At 38.5% G+C, this 27,032-nt stretch overlaps 2 protein-coding genes across 4 annotated transcripts in view; one reads left to right on the forward strand and one right to left on the reverse strand.

The window, feature by feature from the left end:
• The window catches only part of LOC133536216 (macrophage mannose receptor 1), a 70,717-nt gene extending 58,687 nt beyond the window's left edge, over positions 1-12,030 (forward strand). For all 3 annotated transcript variants that reach the window (XM_061876571.1, XM_061876572.1, XM_061876573.1), the window contains 7 exons: positions 2,511-2,746; positions 2,812-2,995; positions 3,060-3,308; positions 3,376-3,558; positions 5,565-5,624; positions 11,189-11,334; positions 11,411-12,030. In XM_061876571.1, the coding sequence (XP_061732555.1) occupies positions 2,511-2,746; positions 2,812-2,995; positions 3,060-3,308; positions 3,376-3,558; positions 5,565-5,624; positions 11,189-11,334; positions 11,411-11,443 (1,091 nt within the window). In that variant the 3' untranslated portion in view covers positions 11,444-12,030. The remainder of the gene's footprint in view (positions 1-2,510; positions 2,747-2,811; positions 2,996-3,059; positions 3,309-3,375; positions 3,559-5,564; positions 5,625-11,188; positions 11,335-11,410) is intronic.
• aff1 (AF4/FMR2 family, member 1) overlaps positions 11,637-27,032 on the reverse strand; it is a 60,073-nt gene continuing 44,677 nt past the window's right edge. Inside the window, exons 11-19 of the mRNA XM_061876575.1 lie at positions 26,647-26,845; positions 26,512-26,573; positions 26,389-26,452; positions 26,179-26,315; positions 26,031-26,102; positions 21,041-21,134; positions 19,744-19,778; positions 19,454-19,668; positions 11,637-12,776 (exon numbers count right to left, since the gene is read on the reverse strand). Of these exons, the coding sequence (XP_061732559.1) occupies positions 12,652-12,776; positions 19,454-19,668; positions 19,744-19,778; positions 21,041-21,134; positions 26,031-26,102; positions 26,179-26,315; positions 26,389-26,452; positions 26,512-26,573; positions 26,647-26,845 (1,003 nt within the window). The 3' untranslated portion in view covers positions 11,637-12,651. The remainder of the gene's footprint in view (positions 12,777-19,453; positions 19,669-19,743; positions 19,779-21,040; positions 21,135-26,030; positions 26,103-26,178; positions 26,316-26,388; positions 26,453-26,511; positions 26,574-26,646; positions 26,846-27,032) is intronic.

The following is a 27,032-nucleotide window of genomic DNA, read 5'->3' on the forward strand; positions in this document are numbered from 1 at the left end:
TTTTGCTTGTAAAAATTTGACCTCATTGAGTAAAATTACGACTTATTATAATACTGCCAACATTCTAAGTTTTTCTTGTGAAATTCTAACTCATTTTTCACAACAAGCTTTTTTATTTTTGCATAGTATCAAAGACATGCACCTGGGGATAGGTTGATTGGCAACACTAAATGGTTCCTAGTGTGTGAATGTGAATGTTGTCTGTCTATCTGTGTTGGCCCTGTGATGAGGTGGCGACTTGTCCAGGGTGTACCCCGCCTTCCGCCCGATTGTAGCTGAGATAGGCACCAGCGCCTCCCGCGACCCCAAAGTGAAGTGAATTATGTTTATATAGCGCTTTTTCTCTAGTGACTCAAAGCGCTTTACATAGTGAAACCCAATATCTAATTTTTACATTTAAACCAGTGTGGGTGGCACTGGGAGCAGGTGGGTAAAGTGTCTTGCCCAAGGACACAACGGCAGTGACTAGGATGGCGGAAACGGGCATCGAACCTGCAACCCTCAAGTTGCTGGCTCGGCCGCTCTACCAACCGAGCTATACCGCTTATTCCCTTTGGAATAAGCGGTAGAAAATGAAGAGATTGAACATATATATGTATATAAAGACATACTGTAATAACTTGATGTAAATAATGAAGATTAGAAACAATCACGAAAAAATGTAATAACTAAAAGCAGTGTTTTTCTCACAATGTGTCGAAAATTGGGAACAATTTCTCATATTCTTTCTGTTTCTGCAATATTGCAATATTATCTCAAAATTATAACTTTTTTATGTAAAATTATTACTTTTCAATGCAAAATGGTGAGATTTATCATATATAATACTGACTTTTATCTCATTATTGCACATTTTTTGCAAAATTCTGACTTTTGTAAAAAGTATTATATTATTGCCAAAATTTTTAAAAGTTTTCTTATAACATTGCGACTTTTGAGTAAAATTACGACTCTTTTCATAAAATTGCCCAAATGTTATGCTTTTCTTGTAAAATTCCAACTTTTATCATAATATTGCACAGCTTAAGGAGCACAGCTTCATCTGCTTCAGGAAGAAATGTGAGTAATACTTTAACCCAGGGGTCTGCAACCCAAAATGTTAAAGGCCTACTGAAACCTACTACTACCGACCACGCAGTCTGATAGTTTATATATCAATGATGAAATATTAACATTGCAACACATGCCAATACGGCCGGTTTAGTTTACTAAATTGCAATTTTAAATTTCGCATGGAAGTATTATGCTTAAACGTCGCGGTATGATGATGCGTGCGCGTGACGTCACGCATTGTAGAGGACATTTTGTTTCAGCATCGTTCACAGCTATAAGTTGTCTCTTTTCATCGCATAAATCCACAGTATTATGGACACTGTGTTGCTGAATCTTTTGCAATTTGTTCAATGAATAATGGAGACGTCAAAGAAGAAAGCTGTAGGTGGGAAGCAGTGTATTGCGGCTGCCTTTAGCAACACAAACACAGCCCGTGTTTCATTGTGTATATTCCCGAAAGATGACGGTGAAGCTTTACTATGGAACAGAGCGGTCAAGCGAACATGGTTGGATTAGACCACACACACAAAGTACAGTGTATTATGCAGCGATCATTTCGAAAGATCGTGTTTCGAAGAGGGTCCCTTTCAAAGGGCAGAGATGGGCATCGCCCGATTGTAGCTGAGATAGGCACCAGCGCTCCCCGCGACCCCAAAGGGAATAAGCGGTAGAAAATGGAGAGATTGAATATATATATATGTATATAGATACATACTATAATAACTTGATGTAAATAATAAAGATTAAAACCAATTACAAAAAATGTCAACAATAACTAAGAGCAGTGTTTTTCTCACAATGTGTCGAAAATTGGGAACAATTTCTCATATTCTGTTTCTGCAATATTGCAATATTATCTCATAAAATTATTACTTTTTTATGTAAAATTATTACTTTTTAATGCAAAATGGTGACATTTGTCATATATAGTTCTGACTTTTATCTCAATATTTCACATTTTTTGTAAAATTATGACTTTTGTAAAAAGTATTATACTATAGCCAAAATGTTTAAGTTTTCTTATAACATTGCGACTTTTGAGTAAAATTACGACTTTTTTCATAAAATTGCCCAAATTTTAAGCTTTTCTTGTAAAATTCCAACTTTTATCATAATATTGCACCAATTTTTTCTTGTAAAATTACGACATTTATCATAATACTGCCAAAATTTTAAGTTTTTCTTGTGAAATTGTGACCTTTTTCTTGTGAAATTCCAACTCATTATTTACAACAAGCTTTTTCATATTTGCATAGTATGTATACATTATTCATTTTGTGAACGCAAATCTTTATATATCTCGAATGGCGGGTCCTCGAGAGATAGGCATTTTTCGGCGGTCTCAAGAAGGCAACAAATACAAATGTGTTTGTGTGTGTGTGTGTGTGTCTGTGTGCAGTTTTTCCGCACAAATATTTTGGCACACTCTTGTAACTCTTCTTCTGTTTCCGCCTCAGCAAGCAGCATAGCCCCGCCTCCTCCGACGAGCAGCCCCTGCCCAGCTGGCTACATATCCTGGTTCCTGAACTGCTACAAGCTGGTGGAAGAGCCCGCCAGCTGGGATGCGGCCCAGACCGCCTGCCGGCAGCAGGGTGGCAACCTGGCCAGCATTGACATGAGCTACGACCAGGCCTTTGTGGCCGGGGTGGTCCTTCAGGGCAGAGCGGACGCCTGGATCGGACTGAGGCTCCAGGTGCTAGTTTGGTGTTAGCGCAGACCTTTTTGATCGGGTACCTTCATGCAACCTGGTCTTTCTAGGATGACGGCTCCTTTGCATGGACTGACGGCTGGCCGGTGTTCTTCACTCATTGGGGGCCCGGAGAACCCGGCAATCTGAAGGATGAAGGTTGTGTGAGCATACGCGGATCACCCTTTTTTCACGGCACCTGGAACGACACCAAGTGTGACCAAAGCAAAGCTTACATCTGCAAAATCTCCTCCGGTATCAAACCCTTCTTGATTATTACTGTGTTGAACCGACATTTTAAAATCCTCTCCTCTTCCAGAGAAACCACCTGCAACTCCTGCTCCAGGGGACGGCAAGTGTTTCCCCTCCTGGATTCCGTACGGTCGCTTCTGTTACTTGGTCTACAACGAGCTGAAGGGCTTCTCCTGGCCTGACTCGCGACATTACTGCCAGTTAGCCAAGGCCGAGATGGCGTCCTTCCACAGCAGGGCAGAGGTGGAGTTCATCGGGAACCTGAACCACACCAAGCATCACAACCTCTGGATCGGCCTCAGCAGGGATCGCAACTGTGAGAAAGAGACTAAACCGCCATTCAGGTCTCCAAAATGTCCGACTACCTTTTAGTGTGCTTGTAGTCGGTTGGGGCTGGACTGACCACACGTCTCTGGGCTTCCTCAACTGGGCTCCCGGTGAGCCCAACGCAGCGTTTCATCCGGGGGAAGTGGCCGAGGAGAACTGCGTGGAGATGTACCCTGACGGACGTTGGAACGACAACGACTGCCTGCAGAAGAGAGGCTTTGTGTGCCGCCATCGACAGTGTAAGTTAGGGGCCGGGAAGCTTTTTGGCTGAGAGCCATTTAAGACAAATATTTTAAAATGTATTTCCGTGAGAGCCATATAATATTTTTCAACACTGAATACAACTAAATGTCTGCATTTATAAGTAAGACCAACATTTGTAGTTAGAATGACCGCCCTGAGATCGCTAGGTTGGGAGTTCAAACCCCGGCCGAGTCATACCATCCATCAATCATCTTCCGCAGAAAAAAGACCATATATATTTTTAACCGATTTCCGAACTCTAAATGGGTGAATTTTGGCAAATTAAACGCCTCTGTTTATCGCTCTCTCAGCGACGACGTCAGAACGTGACGTCACATCGTCACGTTCTGTTTCCCTACCACATAGAGTCAAATCAGCTCTGTTATTTTCCGTTTTTTCGACTGTTTGCCGGTACCTTGGAGACATCATGCCTCGTCGGTGTGTTGTCGGAAGGTGTAACAACACGATCATGGATGGATTCAAGTTGATTTACGTAGACTGTGCATCGATTAGCACGGCATGCTAATCGGTGCTAACATGCTATTTAGGCTAGCTGTGTGCATTATGCCTCATTTGTAGCTATATTTACATCTAGCCTTTCCCTCAATCCACATTTAATGCCAAAAAAATACTTACCAATCGACGGATTTAAGTTGCTCCAGTGTCAAGAGATGCGAAAGTCCCTCGTTTGGTTTTTACCGGCGATGCTACGACATAGATGGCAAGAATGTCTGGATATCCTGCGACACTCAAAGCAGATGCATTCCCAACGATAAAGTCAACCAAATCACAAAGGTGAGTGTTGTTGTAATTGACTTATTGATCCAATGTCAATGCGAAAGTCCTGATCGGTTGGGCTGCACATTTTACCGGCGATGCTAACGCAGAATAGCGTTAGCATGGCCGAATAACGTCAATAGCTATTCGCTCAATAGCTTCAGTTTCTTCTTCAATTTCGGTTTTGCTATCTGCCTCCATACCCCAACCATCCGTTTCAATACATGCATAATCTGTTTAATCACTTAAGTCGCTGAAATCCGAGTCTGAATCCGAGTCAATGTTGCTATATCTTGCTGTGCTATTCGCCATTGTTTGTATTGGAATCGCTATGTGACGTCACCGGAAAATTGACAGTGGCATCGCAAATAGCCAAAATCAAGCACTTTAAAGTTTTTTTAGGGATATTACGGGAGATGTAATATTTTGAAAAAAACTTCGAAAAATAAAATAAGCCACTGGGAACTGATTTTTATTGGTTTTAACCCTTCTGAAATTGTGATAATGTTCCCCTTTAACTTTATAGACTACAATATGTCACAAACTCGCATGGCAGCAGTAGTAGCGACCCCAAGATGCAGGAACCAGGAGAGCGAAGAGCAGGTAAAATGCTTTTAATATCATCAACAGAGGAGAATGAAGCAGTCTTGCAAGTACCGTTCTAAACAAGAGTCAATTTTCCAGCCCTGAGGAGCGCGTGAGACAAGCATAAATAGAAACATGTTGATTGGCAGCCGGTGTGGACCGGCTGCCAATCAACAGCAGATGAGGGAAAAAAACACCGCCTAGTGGGGTAAACAGGAAATGGAAACAAAATAAAAGCACTGATAGGAAGTAAAAAGAAAACAAAGAAGCACAAACAGAAATGAAGTGACAGATCTTCACATAATAAGTCTGTTATTCTTTTTAATAATATTCAGAAACTTACTGATGATAAATTAAATACTTCTTACCATTAATGGGACTTCTTGGACTAAAATGTATGAGAATCTTTTATATTTTGAACGTTATTTTTAGCACTGTGATTAGCAGCGGAATGATTCATTACTTATCGTGTTAAGCAATGTCAGCTAAGATGTATCTGAGAGCCAGATGCAGTCATCAAAAGAGCCACATCTGGCTCAAGAGCCATAGGTTCCCTACCCCTGGTGTAAGTGTTTCTCTCAAAAGAGCTATGTAACGTTTGGTACTTCCTGTCAAACACTCTTTTTTTCTTGTCTTCAAGATTATACAACAGATGATGGAGGAAACCCCATTTTTCCCACCGATGGACCAGGTGCCAGCCGTGAGTGTGATCTCATCCCTCTTATTTAATGTGGACTTCACCTGAAAATTAACCAAATATGAGTGTTATTGTTATTATAAGCGCTAACGCAGATGGACTATTTTAGCGGCGCATTGATAGAAGTAGTTTACGCTTCTGATGTTGACACACTGAGCCGACGGCTGCTTCCGCTTCGTCTCAAACGTCCATCCATTCATTTTCTACCGCTTGTCAACTTTCGGGGGGTGCTGGAGCCTTTCTCAGCTGCATTTGGGCGGAAGGCGGCGTACACCCTGGACAAGTTGCCACCTCATCGCAGAGCCAACACAGATAGACAGACAACATTCACACTCACATTCACGCACTAGGGACCATTTAGTGTTGCCAATCAACCTATCCCCAGGTGCATGTCTTTGGAGGTGGGAGGAAGCCGAAGTACATGCAAACTTCACACAGAAAGTTCTCGAGCTCAGGATTGAACCCTGACTACTCAGGACCTTCGTATTGTGAGGCAGATGCACTAACCCCGGTATCACCGTGCTGCCTGTTCTGTTATCAAAACCCCTAAATATAGGTTTTTCAACACTGACTTTTCAAAGTTAATTATCCATCAAATAAAAATATCAAAAATGAACAGACAATTGTGTAATCATATCCAAAAACACGTTTATATTTGTATATTCTTCACGGTTACATGCTTTGAGGGGCAGCCATAATGAATTTGACAGGCCTGATCTATAAAAAGTAATTATTAACTCGACCTACTTACAATTGTTTGTGTTGCTTTTATATAATTAATTATCTTTCTTTTTTAGAATTATTTTATTTATCCATCCATCCATTTTCTGCCGCTTATTTTATTTATAATCATTAAATTAAAAAAAGTTGGAATATCATTATTACAGCAACGACTGTACATCTACAAGGTGAAACTAAGATATGAAATCGGCTCACACATGTAACTCCAGATACTTCAAGCCTTCTTTAGATATCATATTTGATGATTGTTTTACAGCTTATGACAACCTCAAATTGAAAATTACAAAAAAAAATTATTTTTTTTTTTTTTAAGATATAAACGGTAAGCCATGATTGTCAAAATTATAACAAATGAGGGCTTGACATACCTCACTTTGCATGTTATGTATGCGTTTATATGAAATTAGTTTTTACATTTGAAGTTGAATTGCTGAAGTGAATGAACTTTTGCCTGGTATTTTAGTTATTTCAGTTTCACCTGCATACAGTCGTGGTCAAAAGTTCACATACACTTGTAAAAAACATAATGTCATGGCTGTCTTGAGTTTCCAATAATTTCTACAACTCTTTTTTTTGTGATAGAATGATCGGAGCACATACTTTTTGGTCACAAAAAAAAAAATTAACTTTGGTTCTTTTATGAATTTATTATGGGTCTACTGAAAATGTGAGCAAATCTGCTGGGTCAAAAGTATACATACAGCAAAGTTAATGTTTGCTTACATGTCCCTTGGCAAGTTTCACTGCAATAAGGCGCTTTTAGTAGCCATCCACAAGCTTCTGGTAGCATTTTGGACCACTCCTCTTGACAAAATTGGTGCAGTTCAGTAAAATGTGTTGGTTTTCTGACATTGACTTGTTTCTTCAGCATTATTCACACGACTTTATTCAGGACTTTGGGAAGACCATTCTAAAACCTTAATTCTAGCCTGACTTAGCCATTCCTTTACCACTTTTGATGTGTGCTTGGGGTTATTATCCTGTTGGAACGCCCAACTGCGCCCAAGACCCAACCTCCGGGTTGATGATTTTAGGTTGTCCTGAAGAATTTGGAGGTAATCCTCCTTTTTCATTGTCACATTTACTCTCTGTAAAGCACCAGTTCCATTGGCAGAAAAACAGGCCCAGGGCACAATACTACCACCACCATGCTTGACGGTATGAATGGTGTTCCTGGGATTAAAATGTATTGCTGGGTATTGTGGCCAAACAGCTTAAATTTAGTTTCATCTGACCACAGAATTTTCTTCCAGAAGGTCTAATTCTTGTCCATGTGATGTTGAGCTGTATGGCCACAATACCCAGCAATAGGTTTGGAGGAGAAAAGGTGAGGCCTTTGATCCTGGAGTTTTAGAAATTATTGGAAACTCAAGACAGCCATGACTTTATGTTATTTACAAGTGTATGTCAACTTTTGACCACAACTGTATATACTTTTTCTTAATGTTTTGGTTATTTATGTTGTTGGTGGGGCAGCACGGTGGTAAGGTGGTTCGTACGTGTGCCTCACAATAAGGAGGTCCTGAGTCCTGGAGTTTGCATGTTCTGCCCATGACTGAGTGGGCTCCCTCCCAGAACTCCGGCTTCCTCCCACCTCCAAAGACACGATGATGTTGGTGTTTGATTTGCTGTATAATAATGTATTAAAATTAAGGCTGCCAAACGATTTAAATGTTTAATCGTGTTTATACACTGTTTGTTAAATCAAAATCAATCGCGAGAATCGCAGATGTGAAGTGAATTACATTTATATAGCACTTTTCTCAAGTGACTCAAAGTGCTTTACATTGTGAAACCTAAAATCTAAGTAACATTTTCAAACCAGTGTGGGTGACACTGGGGTGGGTAAAGTGATGGCAGAAGCGGGAATCGAACCTGCAAACCTGAAGTTGCTGGCACGGCTGCTCTACCAACTGAGCTATACCACCCCAGATAGATATAATTATCCATATGCAAAATTGTATTCCTGCTGTAGGAGCACTTGCATTCAGAGGAGGAGCTACACTTGATAATAACACATAATGTGGATTGTGACAATCATGGTTTGATTGTCAAATATGTTTGGTAATGTAATCTGTAATATTTCCATATCATCTTACTAAAGCAGTTACTAAAGGTTTACGTTGGATGGCCATGCCTCGGTGTGAGACAGCCATGATTGACAGATTTGAAACACAATTATTCCATTAGGGCAGTTCTCACTTTGCACCACAATCGGAGGAACTGTCCTCTGTTGTAATTTCAGGTTACGTTTCACTTTTTACAGCACAAGAACTGCATTTGCAAATAAAACAACCTGATACAACAATTTCCCTTCCGATACGATACCTATGTTGGAGCCCTCTGTATTGGCTGATACCGTTGCAATACAATATCAGCAGGAATCCTACATACTCTAATGATCAAGTAAAGTTTGGTCACATTAAACAGTGGTTCTCAAATGGGGGTACGTGTACCCCTGGGGGTACTTGAAGGGGGTTACGTGAGATTTTTAGAAAATATTCTAAAAATAGCAACAATTCAAAAATCCTTATATATATATATTTAATAATACTTCAACAAAATATGAATGTAAGTTCATAAACTGTGAAAAGAAATGCAACAATGCAATATTCAGTGTTGACAGCTAGATTTTTTTGTGGATATGTTCCATAAATATTGATGTTAAAGATTTCTTTTTTTGTGAAGAAATGTTTAGAATTAAGTTGATGAATCCAGATGGATCTCTATTACAATCCCCAAAGAGGGCACTTTAAGTTGATGACTTCTATGTGTATAAATCTTTATTTATAATTGAATCACTTGTTTATTTTTCAACAAGTTTTTAGTTATTTTTATATCTTTTTTTCCAAATAGTTCAAGAAAGACCACTACAAATGAGCAATATTTTGCACTGTTATACAATTTAATAAATCAGAAACTGATGACATAGTGCTGTATTCTACTTCTTTATCTCTTTTTTTCAACAAAAAATGCTTGGCTCTGATTAGGGGGAACTTGAATTAAAAAAAATGTTCACAGGGGGTACATCACTGAAAAAAGGTAGAGAACCACTGACATAGACAACTATGGTAGGTATGATTAAAACAAACTATTTATGATTCCTGGGCGCGGCCACTGCTGCTGCCCACTGCTCCCCTCACCTCCCAGGGGATGAGTCAAACACAGAGGACAAGTTTCACTACACTTCGTGTGTGTGTGTGTGCGTGTGTGTGTGTGTGTGTGTGTGTGTGTGTGTGTGTGTGTGTGTGTGTGTGTGAGACAATCATTGGTACTTTAACTTTACTTTATCATTAAACTTTTTGGAATGGACTTATGCTTTCTTTAATTAGGTTGAAGTGGAGTGGTAATAGTTTTTTTTTGTGTCATCTAGGTGCCACAATAATTTATTAAGTTAATGTAAGTTGAATGTATCAGACACATTTGTTACTGGATACTTTCTAAAACACTTTTCCTTTGGATACTTTGTGTATGTAAGTAAAACTAAACAAATTATTTGATACTTTTTTATAATGACAAATGTGGTGTTTTGGACTACATTATTGTTCAATGTATTAACTCTCTAGCTCAGGGGTCACCAACCTTTTTGAAACCAAGAGCTACCTCTTGGGTACTGATTAATGCGAAAGGCTACCAGTTTGATACACACTTAAATAAATTGCCAGAAATAACCAATTTGCTGAATCTACCTTTAATAAATATATCTATACATATATATAAAAAATGGGTATTTCTGTCTGTCATTCCGTCGTACATTATTTTTCCTTTGACGGAAAGTTTTTGGTAGAGAATTAATGATGAAAAAAAACACTTAATTGAATGGCTTAAAAGAGGAGAAAACAGGAAAAAAATGAAGATAAAATTTTGAAACATAGTTTATCTTCAATTTCGACTCTTTCAAATTCAAAATTCAACCGAAATAAGGAAGAGAAAAACTAGCTAATTCGAATCTTTTGGAAAAAAATAACAAAATAATTTATGGAACATCATTAGTAATTTTTCCTGATTAAGATTAATTTTAGAGTTTTGATGACATGTTTTAAATAGGTTAAAATCCAATCTGCATTTTGTTAGAATATACAACAAGTTGGACCAAGCTATATTTCTAACAAAGACAAATCATAATTTTTCTGGATTTTCCAGAACAAAAAGTTTAAAAGAAATTCTAAAGACTTTGAAATATGATTTAAATTTGATTCCAAAGATTTTCTAGATTTGCCAGAATATTTTTTTTAAATTTTAATCATAATAAGTTTGAAGAAATATTTCACAAATATTCTTTGTTGAAAAAAACAGAAGCTAAAATGAAGAATTAAATCAAAATGTATTTATTATTCTTTACAATAAAAAAAATAAATTTACTTAAACATTGATTTAAATTGTCAGGAAAGAAGAGGGAGGAATTTAAAAAGGTAAAAAGGTATGTGTTTAAAAATCCTAAAATCATTTTTAAGGTTGTATTTTTTCTCTAAAATTGTCTTTCTAAAAGAAGCAATGTAAAAAAATAAATTCATTTATTTAAACAAGTGAAGACGAAGTCTTTAAAATATTTTTGGGGATTTTCAAATTCTATGAGTTTTGTCTCTTTTACAAATAAAAATGTCGAGCAAAGCGAGACCAGCTTGATAGTAAATAAATAACACTTGAAAAATAAAGGTAGCTCACTGGTAAGTGCTGCTATTTGAGCTGTTTTTGGAACAGGCCAGCGGGCTACTCATCTGGTCCTTACGGGCGACCTGGTGCCCGCGGGCACCGCGTTGGTGACCCCTGCTCTAGCTTGTGTGCTATTGTGTGCTTAGCTCTTGTGTTCTTTTGTCATCTATCAGACCGCGGTGTTATTGTAGGCGCCACCATTGGAGCCGTTGTGATCATCAGCCTATTAGCCGGACTGCTCTTCTACATGTTCAGTGTGAGAGGATACAAGCTGAGCGATCTAAGTCTGCCAACTCGAACAACCAGCAGTGTCAACGAGGTAAATTGTAGTCAAAGTAGCTAGTTCAACTTTTTTTCTCGAGAAAAAGTACTAATCGTTTACTCTTCATTTACAGCCTGCGTTTGTAAACCCCAACTTTGGAGGGTAATCGGAAACGAAACTGAAGTTTGCATGAGAAATACAGAAAGTAAACAAAGTTCATTGTAAATATGTTGAAGGGTTAATTTCCCTACAATATATCTTTTTTGTTTCATGCTTTCCAATTATTGTCATGTTGACTGTACAGAATCCTCATCCATTTGAGTGGGAAAAACAGAAGATAATAAAAACATAAAATCTAATTAATTTCCAGTGTTTATTTATCCATGAACACTGCAACAGAAAATTCATAATCCACAAAAGGAAAAAAAACATTCTAGGTCATCGGGGTTTGGGACAGGAAAAGTAAACCGATCGCTTACAAAGGAATCTGCAGGTTAGACCATGAAAAACAATGTGAATTTAAGATGAAGACAGTTTTTAATGCTTTTTAAATACCTTGTCTGGGAAAAATAAAGGTTTTCAATCAAATCACTTTTTGCACTTTCATCCTTTAATTACCCACCGACTAAATTAGCAAACATCAAAAACAACACTTGCTCATTTTATGAGTTAACCAAACATATTTGTTCACATTTCATTCGTATGATAAGCCAACATAAGTCAATAAACGTTGAAATGATCACAATCAACGCACTTGCTTGGGCCAAAAAGTGCGCACTGACATCAAAGTACTTCTTTGCATTTATTACACTCCTGCAACTCAAAAGGCAAGAAACGTGATCACTACATTTTTCCTACGAGGCTTCAATGCTAACTCGACTTTTGGTGACTATTATAATCTCATCCACTACCTCAAAAAAAAACAGCGTGGAAAATAAATCCGCTCACAGAAACCACTTCGGCTGCGAACGATTCCTGCAAACTCAAACGAAAAGTGCACCGTTTGTAGAAAAAGAAAAGGTAATAAATAGAATACATTGGACTGACAAACATGATTTGCACCTGGACTAACAAAACTCTGATTGTGACTGTTTAAGGCACTTTCTTGAGTCTGCTTTAAATGTTAGCGTTTTCGGAACATTCCCCTCAGTTTGATTTAAAAAAAAAGTGATAAAGCTCATGATATTGTTGAGTCTGTCCTAGAAGTAACAAAACAAACAAATAATGATGAAATTAGGCCTGATTGAAATAGCATTCTAGGACTTCAGCCCTGCTTTAGTGCAATTAGATCAATATCATCCAAGCAAGGTTGTTTCAGAATGTGACCCACTCAAGTGTTTTGGGTTATTACGGGTGAGGTACCTTAGTAGACATTCATTTGCTTTTTTGGCTGTCCGTCCGCAGCCACAACACACCTTGTCTAGTGTAACGCACCATGAAGCTCACAGAAGAAGTCAGGCTCAGGGGGCCCACATGGCTGTCCAGCTTGGCTAGAACACCTAAAAGCATTCAAAAACAAAACATGAAGTGACAGAGTGGAACCTTAAAACATTACATAGTCCCTGGCTGCATTAAATTGCATTGGGAAACAAACAGGCTTTGGAGTGAAGTGAATTATATTTATATAGCGCGTTTCTCTAGTGACTCAAACCACTTTTACATAGTGAAACCCAATATCTACCGTATTTTTCGGATTATAAATCGCACCGGCCGAAAATGCATAATAAAGAAGGAAAAAAACATAAATACGTCGCACTGGAGTATAAGTCGCATTTTGGGGGATATTTATTTGATAGAATCCAACACCAAGAATAGACATTTGAAAGGCAATTTAAAATAAATAAAGAATAGTGAACAACAGGCTGAATAAGTGTACGTTATATGACGCATAAATAACCAACTGAGAAGGTGCCTGGTATGTTAACGTAACATATTATGGTAAGAGTCATTCTAATAACTATAACATATAGAACATGCTATATGTTTACCAAACAATCTGTCACTCCTAATCGATAAATCCAAAGAAATCTTCTTCCTCGATGTCGCTTCTAAACAACTCTGCCAACTCCAAAAGGTATGCGCAGCTTCTTCTTGTCGTTTTCTGCTACATATTTCACTACGTCCAGCTTGTAATCTGCAGTACATGATTTCCTTTTCGGTGCCATTTTTGTTCAGCCCTTCTCAGTTTTTATAAGTTACCGCCAACGATGAAATGATCAATTTTAATAGCTACGGCAGTAGCATTTAGCGGCTAGCATTCCATGACCCACAATGCACTTCTGCCATGACCCTACCCCGCCGAATTCTTATTGGTTGACGTGTGTGTGACGATTGCTGACATTTTCTTTGTCTCTTCCGTGAATGAGATAAACAATATTATTTGATATTTTACGGTAATGTGTTAATAATTTCACACATACAGTGGGGCAAAAAAGTAATTAGTCAGCCAACGATTGTGCAAGTTCTCCCACTTAAAATGATGACAGAGGTCTATAATTTTTATCATAGGTACACTTCAACTGTGAGAGACAGAATGTGAAAAAAAGATCCAGGAATTCACGTTGTAGGAATTTTAAAGAATTTATTTGTAAATTATGGTGGAAAATAAGTATCTGGTCAACCATTCAAAGCTCTCACTGATGGAAGGAGGTTTTGGCTCAAAATCTCACGATACATGGCCCCATTCATTCTTTCCTTAACACGGATCAATCGTCCTGTCCCCTTAGCAGAAAAACAGCCCCAAAGCATGATGTTTCCGCCCCCATGCTTCACAGTAGGTATGGTGTTCTTGGGATGCAACTCAGTATTCTTCTTCCTCCAAACACGACGAGTTGAGTTTATACCAAAAAGTTCTATTTTGGTTTCATCTGACTACATGACATTCTCCCAATCCTCTGCTGTATCATCCATGTATCCATTTTGGTATAAACTCAACTCATCGTGTTTGGAGGAAGAAGAATACTGAGTTGCATCCCAAGAACACCAGACCTACTGTGAAGCATGGGGGTGGAAACATCATGCTTTGGGGCTGTTTTTCTGCTAAGGGGACAGGACGACTGATCCGTGTTAAGGAAAGAATGAATTTTGAGCCAAAACTTCATTCCATCAGTGAGAGCTTTGATTGGTTGACCAGATACTTATTTTCCACCATAATTTACAAATAAATTCTTTAAAATTGCTACAATGTGAATTCCAGGATTTTTTTTCACATTCTGTCTCTCACAGTTAAAGTGTACCTATGATGAAAATTACAGACCTCTGTCATCATTTTAAGTGGGAGAACTTGCACAATCGGTGGCTGACTGAATACTTTTTTGCCCAAATGTATGTGCTGAAAGCTTCATTAATGATTGCAGCCTTTGGTGAAAGCTTAACGTTTTTTGATTTTGCCCACATTTGAATTATTTAATTTAGACTCGCCGAGTTGGCGGTTTGTGAGAAACTCTAAAGAATGTGTTTTGAGAATTCGCTGATTCTTTATTTTTAGATGCATATTTTGCGAAACTTTGCACATTTGCAGCTGCATTTTTTTTCTAAAATGGACATATTTTAGCAAAATGCACATGTTGATACATTACCCTATACATTTAGCATTTTTTTTTTTTTATTTGTATTCCATTTTTTCCCAGTTAACTCCATCCATCCATCCATTTTCTTCCACTTATTCCCTTTCGGGGTCGCGGGGGGCGCTGGCGCCTATCTCAACTCACATTGTCAAATGTTTTATCTCCAGCCCCTGTTTAAAAATTGACAATAAAGACGGTTTTGTTAGTCAACTACAGATGTGAGAGCTGTTTGATAAACTAGTTAAATGTTGCTTTTAAAAAGTGACAATACTATATCTAACATAGTTATGCTAGTGTTGCTAGCATGCGTGTCCTCCTGTCCGACTCTTTCATGTGATATATGACATCTATTTTGTAGGACAAAAGCAGCGGTAGTGTGTATAATAAAAAAATTTAATAAAAACTTAAAACTTTATCAATTCTGGCATTAAAAGGTTGGATTTTGTTCCACAAATTATCGCCGATAAACCATATCATTGTCAGCATTATTTTCACACCAAATGAAAGACTAATGCAACTATAATAGCTCTTTTATCCTGCACTACCATGAACTAATACAACGAAATTTTGTTCTTATCTGTACTGCAAAGTTCAAATTTGAATGACAGTAAAAGGCAGTCTAAGTCTAAGTCTAATACTAATAATAATACAAATATAATGCAGGTATTTCATTAAAACGCAATGAACTTAGATATTCCGATAGTATTTTTGACTACTGTAATTGGAAGGTCAATAACTCAATTATAGTATGTAAGTAAACAAACAATACAAAATCAATTGACTCTCAATCTCTGTAAGCAAAAATTGCGTTAAATATTGAAAGTTCTTAAGTGCAGTTGTTTCCCTAGTTGGAAAAACTGGGTCAGGTGGTTTGTTTTTTTTTTTGTTTTTTTTGCCATCACTTTCCAACAGATTTGGCAAGGTTGCTCATTTGTTTTTGTTGATGCGCTCATCTTGCTCATTTGGGCTCAAGCCAAAATATTCACACACACAAACATTTGGTTTTGCAATGTTTTTTTTCCTCCTAATTTTTGTTACCTCCTAGAGCTTCTTACTAGTTCTCTGCCCGTGTGTGTGTGTGTGTGTGTGTGTGTGTGTGTGTGTGTGTGTGTGTGTGTGTGTCTGTCATTCTTGCCAACACTCCCGATTTTCCTTGGAGACTCCCGAATTTCAGTGAACCTCCCGAAAATTTCCCGAGGCAACCATTCTCCCGAATTTTTCCCAATTTCCACCCAGACAACAGTATCGGGGGCGTGCCTTAAAGGCCCTACCTTTGGTGTCCTCTACAACCTGTCGTCATGACCGCTTTTCATCCATACTAACAGCGCGCCTGCGGATTTTACACACACCCAAGTGAATGCAAAGCACACTTGGTCAACAGCCATACAGGTCACACTGAGGGTGGCCGTATAAACAACTTAAACACTGTTACAAATATGCGCCATACTGTGAACCCACACCAAACAAGAATGACAAACACATTTCGGGAGAACATCTGCACCGTAACACAACATAAACACAACAGAACACATACCCAGAACCCCCCAGAACCCCCCTTGCAGCACTAGCTCTTCCGGGATACTCCAATATACACCCAACCTACCCCAAATCCCGCCAACCTCAACCAACCACCATCTCCCGAATTCGGAGGTCTCAAGGTTGGCAAGTATGGTGTGTGTGTGTGTGTGTGTGTGTGTGTGTGTGTGTGTGTGTGTGTGTGTATATGAGTGTATGATAGCAGTCCTGCCTCAACCCACAAAGAAAAAGATAGTGGATGACTGACAAGAGGATTCACTCCGTTCATTTAATTTTGCTGTCGAATAAACATGCTCAAGTGCTGAGAGAAATGCACAGATTAATCCGCTGAGGCTTAGTCTGCACTGAAATATTTCACGCATCAGCAGCTTTGACGAGATATCTGCAGTTTGTACAATAGCTATGCGCACATGGACACATTTAATCGGATTAAAAACCTAACCGAAATAAAAATGCTTTATGTAAACAAGCTATTCAGAATATTCTGACCCGATCACACACATTCGGATCAGATTTTCATTCTGATCGAGATGGGTGGTTTATGCCGACAGTCATTCAAATTGTGGCACATGAATACACAACTTTTGAAATTTGGGTTATATTTTTCTTACAGCGCATGTCTTTGATATCAGTGGGGAGGAAATGTAATAGTCTCGGAATGAATCGGTTGTCTTTCTGCTGTCTGCCCCAATTCAACATGTACAGAAGTAGCATTATACACAGTTGAGTTTGTTGCTTTAAAACAAAAATATGGTCTAGAGCAGGGGTGCCCACACTTTTTCTGCAGGCGAGCTACTTTTCAATTGACCAACTCGAGGGGATCTACCTCATTTATATATATCATTTATATTTATTTATTTATGAAAGAGACATTTTTGTATGATAATACAAGCATGTGTAACACATATAGATGTCTTTCTTTCACGAAGACAAGAATATAAGTTGGTGTATTACCTGATTCTGATGACTTGCATTGATTGGAATCAGACAGTAATGATGATAACGCCCACATTTTCAAATGGAGGAGGAAAAAAGTTGTCCTTTCTGTACAATACCACATGAAAGTGGTTGGTTTTTGGCATCTAATTCATCCAGCTTCCATACACTTTACAAGAAAAACATTGGCGGAAAATTCCGTAGCTTGCTTGATTGACATTCACGGCACCCGAGGGTCTTGTAAGATGACGCTGGCTGCTGCCAGTTCATTATTATGAAAAAATGACAGAGAGGAAGGCGAGAAACACTTCTTATTTCAACAGACTTTCGCGCCGTCCCTTCCGTCAAAACTCTAAAGGCCGACTGCACATTTCCTATCTTCACAATAAAAGCCCTGCTTCATGCTGCCTGCGCTAACAAAATAAGAGTCTCGGAAAGCTGGCGTGCACAAGTGATGTGCACGCCAGCTTTCTGAGGGATCGCTTGTGCACGCCAGTTTTCCGAGACTCTGTTGAAATAAAAAGTGTTTCTCGCCTTCCTCTCGGTCATATTTTAATAATAATGATCTTGCAGCAGCCAACGTCATCTCACAAGACCCTCCGGTACCGTGAATGTCATTTAAGTGACGTCTTGGTGAAGATTGATGATCACTAATTTTTAGGTCTATTTTTTTTAAAAGCCTGGCTGGAGATCGACTGACACACCCCCCGCGGTCGACTGGTAGCTCGTGATCGACGTAATGGGCACCCCTGGTCTACAGTGTCATGTGTCAATGTAACAATAAAAGAAGAGATCTAGTGAGTTGTCGTCTTAACGAGCTGTTTTATTCACGACATTACAGCTACTCCAAGTGCTAAATGTTAGCCTGAATCACATACACAGAATGTCGTAACTAGAAGACGTGATACGACCCGTAAATGATTACAACATAAAAAGCGCAGAACCGATCCATTTCAAATAGAGAGGTTCAACAAAAGTAGTGAACAGAAGGAAATAATTATAAATTAATACCGTGATGTCGGACAAGCAGATATGCGCAAATCCTTGTTTACAATATTCATTCTCCTTCTATGCCACATCAATGTGGAATGCACTCCCAACAGGTGTAAAAGTAAGTGCATCTCTATATTCCTTCAAAACCACTCTAAAACAACACATCCAGGCGACTTCAACCCTTTACTAATACCCTCCTCCATTCACATCCCATTTCCCTAGATTGTAAATAACCTAATGTAAATAATCAAATGTACTTCTAATGTATTTACTTGCTCTTATGCTATCTGAACTCACTATGTTCTCTGCTGGCTGTACATATCCTACTAAATAAGACCTACACTGTTTCAATGTCCATTTCTCTGTTGATGCAATTGTTGATGACTGAAGTACTGATATCAACCAAAGCTCCTCATCCCACCCCCCGTATTGTAAACAATGTAAATAATTCAATGTATATAATATGACGATTAACCTGTGTGATGACTGTATTATGCTGATAGTATGTATTTGGACCATGAATTGATTTACGTGGACCCCGACTTAAAAAAGTTGAAAAACTTATTGGGGTGTTATCATTTAGTGGTCAATTGTACGGAATATGTACTGTACTGTGCAATCTACTAATAAAAGTATCAATCAATCAATCAATGGAACTCTACTGCTTCTTCAGCACCTGCAGTGAGCAAACCCGTCCAAAAGATGGCGCCATCGCACAAATAATGACAGATTTTTCCGTTTGTTAGGTTCTGCTGATGTCAAAGTATTCCAATTTAAAGTGAGATGCATGAAAATCCACGACATAATGAGATCATTTTTTTCAGGGTCCATGTGCACTGTAACATTGTAATCCGAATGACGATCAGATTAAATCAATATTGTCCATGTACAAGTAAAACATTTAGTGAAGTGAATTGCATTTATATGGCATTTTTCTCTAGTGACTCAAAGTGCTTTACTGCTTCTTATTATTTTGGAAGGTGACAGTAACATTTCCCAAAAGTTAAATTTACATCTAAATTTGTTAAATATGAAACGCAATAAATAAAATGTGTACAAATATGAATAAACAATACTACATATATTTTATAAAATATAACTTCTCAAATGAACAAATAAATAATTGACAATGAGCACCACCTTACCGCTGCCTTTGCTCGCCATTTCCTCCGCCTGCTCCCAGAGGTCGTGAGCGCTCAGGACCAACGTTGTGATGTTGACATAGGAGAGCGCCACTTGCTCTATTGCCAGAGGTACGCACACCGTGGAGCCAGCGGGCCCTGCGGCTGACCCGCTCTGTTTGGTGGCGCCGCAGGCAGGGGACGGGATGCTGGCCATGGAGGATGGGGTGACTGCACCACTACCAGAAAAGATAGGACATGGAGTGAATGTGCTGCTAATGCTGACGCTGACATGACAACAGTGAGTTACTTACTTTGTGGCGCAGACAGAAGGGTCAAGTGAGGAGCTCTGCAACAGATGTGGAAATTAAAGTTTGAAATTAAAGTTTGAAATTAAAGCGCACGTGAATCATGATAAACATTCTGAATTTATTCATCCAGCCATTCTTTCATTCTCAAAATAACCTTACATATCTCATCGTATTGAATATAACTTACTTAACCAATTATTTATTCTTTTTTTTTTTGTGATACTTATGGAGTATATTGTGAATACATTGAGAACAGGAAGTGAACAAAAGTTTTAGCAATTGTTATGTAAAAGAAAAGGGGTAGGATTTAATATGCTCTGCTTCTTCCTACTCCTTTTCGAACATGTTGGAAAGAGAAACTGGAAATTGTGATATATCATGTTGTATGCTTGCATGTTCGAAATAAACTCAAACGTGTAAGCACTTTATGATATAAGGCTGGATTATTGCAACGCTCCTAAATACATTTCTTTCTATTGTGTGTTTTAATCAAAACGCTTCTCAGAGCATTTACACTTTTCTGTAGGTGTAAGCGTGCACTGCACATGTGACTTTCACTATCAAACTGAGTCTTATGAATGACTCTTTGGTGGGAGTCGTTTGGGAGTTGTTTTTTAATGCACATGAAAATACAGCGTGTGTCAGAGTCAAAGAAAAATAGCGGCAGCAAATTAACTTTTTTTAAATTATATTAATTTTATTTTACTAAGATTCGCTTTTAAAAATATACATATATACTAGGTGTTTTAGTTGGATTCACTTTTTCAAATTAATATATAAAGTAGTTCAAGTGCACACACACAGGGTAAGGTGTATTCGCATTTTTATCATATCTTAATTTTTATTCTAGTTTTATTGATACTTGTATACACATTTTAGTCTTATTTGTGTATTTTTTCCGTTTCATTAAAATGCTCTTGGGCGACTATGTTTTTCAGGTAAGGGAAAACTCTAAATGGTGATGTCACTTTATGGAATGTTTACACTGAAAATAAAACAAAAATTAAATTACAGCAAATATTTCAGAATAATTTCCACCAACAGAGTAATAGTTGTGTAAATGTAAATTATTCTAATCCACGCCATTGTATGACTGCTACCAGTGATTGCTTCCTTGATGATAAAAAACTGTTTAAAAAAAAATAAAAAAAATAAAAAATTAACAATGATCCATTCATTTGAACAGCTCCTTTATAGAACGGCTCCTAAAGACCTTTCAAAGAACCATAAATACCATCATTAGTGCACTTCTACAACTATTTAAACTGATTTTTATCAGGAACAATGTGACAATCCTCACACTGAAGTGGTCGGTGAGCGTCTTGGAGTACTTCAGTGCAGTTTCGTGCTTTTGACGAAACATCGCCATCTGCAGGAGAGCCTGGCACTTCAGACTGAAAGGAAAAGGTTTTATTCTTATTTTTGGGCTAAATCACACATAAAGACAAAAGCATATGAACATAAAATACATTTTCACCAAGTAATGTGTCAGCTGGTTCTCTTTACAATCTGCCCCTCCCCTGCATTTTTTAAATGTTTTGTCTATTTTGTTTCTTCTGTAAAAAAAACACGTGGTACAAGTTTTTCACTTCTCGACATTGGGATCTTGAGTACTGGCTGATGTAATATTGATCCGATACGAAATCAGCTGGAACCAAACACTCGTTTAATTATTTTTGTAGTGTGGAAAGTTAAGCAAGGCTTGATCGAGTGAAATTAGTCAAACAGAGAACAATAGTGGTTAATGAATTTATTCCAATCATCATTTTTGGCCTCCGATCCGATCAAATTTCCGGTCTTGATTCGATACTTTAACACTATATTATAGAAATAAATACAATACAAAAATTTTTATGAAGCTTATTGAATTCATAATTTTCCGTTTTTTGCAAATCAGCTAGTTATTTTTGTTAATGAATGCTACATTTTTTTTTTACAAGATAAAATGAGTAGTGAAAAATAACTACACTGAAGAAAAATATAAATGTAACACTTTTGTTTTTGCTCTAATTTTTCATGAGTTGCACTGAAAAATGTAAAACTTTTACATTACACAAAATACCTATTCATAATAATACATCCCACCTCACCGGTGTGACATATTAAGATGCTGATTAATCAGCATGATTATTTCACAGGTGTACCTTAGGTTGCCCACAATAAAAGGCCACTCTGAAATGTGCAGTTTTATCACACAGCACAATACCACAGATGTTGCAAGTTTTGACGGAGCGTGCAGTTGGCATGCTGACTGCAGGAATGTCCACCAGAGCAGTTTCCCGTGAATTGAATGGTCATTTCTCTACCCTAGGCCGTCTCCAAAGGCGTTTCAGAGAATTTGCCTGTACATCCAACCGGCCTCACAACCGCAGACCACGTGTAACCAGCCACACCAGTCCAGGACCTCCACATCCAGCATGTTTACCACAATGGTCGTCTGAGACCAGCCACCCGGACAGCTGCTGCAACAATTGATTTGCATGAACTAAATAATTTCTGCACAAACTAAGAAACTGTTTTAGAAAAGCTAATCTGCATGCTCGTCTGCCTCATCGGGGTCTCCGCCTGACTGCAGTTTGTTGTCGTAACCGACTTAAGTGAGCAAATGCTCACATTCCACATGGTGTTATGTGGGAGAACGGGTTGCTAATGTCAAGGTTGTGAATCGAGTGGCCTCTGGTGGAGTTGGGGTTATGGTATGAGCAGGCGTATGTTATGGACAACAAACGCAATTGCATTTTATCGATGGCATTTTGAATGCACAGATACCATTTCGAAAACCTGAGGTCCATTGTTGTGCCATTCATCCGAGACCATCACCACATGTTGCAGCATGATAATGCACAGCCCCATGTCGCAAGGATTTGTACACAATTCCTGGAAGCTGAAAACATCACAGTTCTTGCATGGGCATCATATTCACCAGACACGTTACCCATTGAGCCTGTTTTGGATGCTGTGGATCGATGTATACGACAGCGTGTTCCAGTTCCTGCCAATATCCGTCAACTTCGCACAGCCATTGACGAAGAGTGGACCAACATTCCACAGGCCACAATCAAAAAACTGATCAACTCTCTGCGAAGGCGATGTGTTGCACTGCGTGAGGCAAATAGTTGTCACGCCATATACTGACTGCTTTTCCGACCCCCCGCCCTGATCTTCAATTAAGCAAAACTGCACATTTCAGAGTGACCTTTTATCGTGGGCACCCTAAGCTACACCTGTGCAATATTAATGCTGTTTAATCAGCATTGTGATATAACATAACTGTGAGGTTGGATTATCTTGGCAAAGAAGAAGTGTTCACGAACACAGATTTAGACAGATTTGTGAACGGTATTTGAGAGGAATAAGTCTGTATATAGCAAAAGTTTTTGATTCAACTCATGAAAAATGGGAGCAAAAACCCAAGTGCTGCTTTTATACATTTTCTTCAGTATAAAAAAAGCAAAAAATAACTTATTTAAATAATTTGGGTTTTGCCTTCAAAGTATTCCTGGATCTAGATACTTACCCCTTCAGTTTGTAAACAATAAAAAAAACCTTCCAAAATAATTTTGTAACAAGAAGTAGGAAACTTTCTAAACTAGGTATCAATAGTATCGATATCTGGATCAATGACCTCAACTTCTCATTGAAGCTTTAGCAGTCAGCTGTGAGTGCGTGTGCGTGTGGCATGCTTAACTATTCTTTTTCTTCTAGTCAGTCAGTGACTAAGAAGAAAATTAGTTTATTTTCCCTCCCTGGTGGTGAGGAATAATATTGTAGAAGCAGCTTCTGGATGGCACGCTCGTTACAGCTTGCACTTAAATTGGAGCCGGTGTTCTGGCAAGACACACACCTGCCTGGAATTCATACAACACCTGAATGTGTGTAACAAGAAATAAGGAATTGTAATTGTGTCTACCCTAAGTATGCATCCCCCTTCAAAGATTCTTCCACGTGTGTACGATAACACTGGGACAGAGCTGCAATACAGATCAGCTCATTGGCCAATCGCCGATCAGTTAAAAATGGCAAATCGGCCCAGATTCGATCTAATGATAAAGACATTTCTACCAATTGATTATTAAACATTTGGAATAGATGTACGCTGTCTAAATTGAAGAGAATAGGTAATTGTTTTTAGTGAGGCCTATAGGTCATATAAATTACACAAGTTGAGGTCATGACGTAGTGAAATGAATGATGCAGACATTTATTATTGGATACTTTCTAATACACTTCTTCTCCTCTGGAAACTTTGTATCTGTAAATAATATGTAACTATAACTACTACATTTTTGTTTATATTGACAATTTTCATGTTTTAGACTGCAATATTGTTCAATGAATGTATGATGTGTGCTTAGCTGTTGTGTAGATGCTAACTCCTAATAGCCTATAGCCTACCATGTTTATTTTATGTAAAGGACTTGACTAAATTACACAAAAAAAAAAAAATCTTGTGTGCTTATTGGAGGATATTTAGATGTTAACTGGCTGTCCGAATTTGCACAAGTATACGTGATGCAGGACTGCTTCTATCAGAGATTTTAGATGCAAGTCAATATTATTTGACACTTATTTCTTGCTGATATCTGACCAATATCTGACATGGCTACATTCCCACTGCAGGGTCGGATGTCCACTTCGGATTAATTAGGTCAAATCAGATCTTTTTAGCGGACATGAAGTCATCACGTCGCACGCACTGCAGTGTTTTCGTAAGTTAACATGGCTTCCACTGCCATATTTGTGGCAATTTCATGGATTTTGTGCAACCAAGTTAAAATGTTTTTAAAACGAATTATTGCACATAGAAGATTAAGGAGGAGGAGGACAAGTATTTTGGCTTTGGCAGTTTTGCGGGATATTTTGCTTCAATGTCTGCGGGCGAGAAGTTGGAGATAAGAGTATGTGGACTTCCTAAAACATTTCATTTTCACCTGTTTTCTGCTCCATGGTTTTTTTTTTTTTTTCCAACCATCTATTTTGGCAAATAATTGTGATGTTTATCATTTTTTGACAACGTTCTGGTCGGATGAATGCGACCTGAGCGCGGTAGCGTTCACATTGAGGACACATCGCACGTATATCCGATGTACAGTGGGGCAAAAAAGTATTTAGTCAGCCACCGATAGTGCAAGTTCTCCCACTTAAAATGATGACAGAGGTCTGTAATTTTCATTATAGGTACACTTCAACCGTGAGGGAAAGAATGTGAAAAAAAAATCCAGGAATTTACATTGAAGGAATTTTAAAGAATTTATTTGTAAATTATGGTGGGAAATAAGTATTTGGTCAACCATTCAAAGCTCTCACTGATGGAAGGAGGTTTTGGCTCAAAATCTCACGATACATGGCCCCATTCATTCTTTCCTTAACATGGATCAATCGTCCTGTCCCTTTAGCGGAAAAACAGCCCCAAAGCATGATGTTTCCACCCCCATGCTTCACAGTAGGTATGGTGTTCTGGGATGCAACTCAGTATTGTTCTTCCTCCAAACACGACAAGTTGAGTTTATACTAAAATGGATACATGGATGATACAGCAGATGATTGGGAGAATGTCATGTGGTCAGATGAAACCAAAATAAAACTTTTTGGTATAAACTCAACTCGTCGTGTTTGGAGGAAGAAGAATACTGAGTTGCATCCCAGAACACCACACCTACTGTGAAGCATGGGGGTGGAAACATCATGCTTTGGGGCTGTTTTTCTGCTAAGGGGACAGGACGATTGATCCGTGTTAAGGAAAAAATGAATGGGGCAATGTGTCGTGAGATTTTGAGCCAAAACCTCCTTCCATCAGTGAGAACTTTGAATGGTTGACCAAATACTTATTTTCCACCATAATTTACAAATAAATTCTTTAAAATTCCTACAATGTGAAATTCTGGATTTTTTTTTCACATTCTGTCTCTCACAGTTGAAGTATGATGAAGTATGATGAAGTATGATGAAAATTACAGACCTCTGTCATCATTTTAAGTGGGAGAACTTGCACAATCGGTGGCTGACTAAATACTTTTTTGCCCCACTATATATTCAAACAAAAAAGGCCTGGGTCGGATATGACAAATTTGGATATGCACTGTTCACACTGACATGAAAGTAATCCAATACAGATTGCATTTGGGCAAAAAAAAAAAAATCTGAAATTGACCCTTAGTGTGAACAAGGCCATCAATATCGGATCGAGATACCCCTACTCATTACCGGTTTTGGATAAGTGCAATAGAAAAGGGCAAATAAACAACTGTTTTCCTTGGTGGAAACAGTGCTGATAAGAGAGTGTACGTTACCATAATGCTACAAAGTCCTTCCTTGAGGCGGGAAGAGATGAGTCAGTGGAGTTTTTAAGTTTTAGCACAAACCTGTGGAAGAGTTGGATGACACAATCATAATTTATACCTAAATTTAAAAGGCCTGTATTGTGCAAGGAGAGCTCACTTGAGGAGCTCCACGGTCTCTGCAAACATGGTGTAGGAAGACATTGAGATCTGCGGGTCCTTTTCCATGGCGATGCCACTCTCCACGAAAAACATGGCGGCGTCAAGGTAGTTGAAAGCTTTGCTGAGCTTGTCGGACTAAAAGAAAAAAGGAGCAACAAAATCGGTGAACAGTTTGTGGAGATGTAAGAGAATGGATTCAGTCACAAACCTCTGCATCTGCTTTGTGCTTCAGTCTTTTGGCCTCCCTGATGTAGTGCTTCACTGGATACTTCCTGCACGGAATTTACTTGTTAACTTAATGAAGCTGCTGCTGTGCTTCGTTGCATCTTACCTGTCCTCACACAAGAGCAAGGGCTTAGAGGTTACTTGCTTGAGGACCTGTGTAGATGGCTTCTGCAAGTTTAACAAAATGAAGATTAGAACCACAAGGCAACCTGCAGCAACGCCCTTTAAGCTAGCTTGTTACCTTTTCTAGCGGAGTGTGCTTTGTTCGGCTGCTTTTCGAGTCTTTGCTCTTTGAGGCTTCCTTGTGAGTCTCCAAGCTTGACAACTTGTGCACTTTGGTGTATTTACCACAGTCTCGTTTTTTTGGGGGCTGCAGCAAATGCACACGACTTTTCTTTGATTTATTTTGCTTCTGCTGGTCTGGTCTGTTGCTGCAACCTCTGGCAGGAGAAACAATATGAGAGCTGAGCGCAGGAACAGGAGTTTATGCACAATAACACTAAAGCAAGTTGAAATAAAGTACAGAGTTTCCACCAAAGGAGCATAGTTCTGTTCATCATCCATCCATCCATTTCTACCACTTATTTCCTTTGGGGTGGCGGGGGGCGCTGGTGCCTATCACATCTA

The sequence above is a fragment of the Nerophis ophidion genome, linkage group LG17 (assembly GCF_033978795.1).
Source record: "Nerophis ophidion isolate RoL-2023_Sa linkage group LG17, RoL_Noph_v1.0, whole genome shotgun sequence".
NCBI lineage: Eukaryota > Metazoa > Chordata > Actinopteri > Syngnathiformes > Syngnathidae > Nerophis > Nerophis ophidion.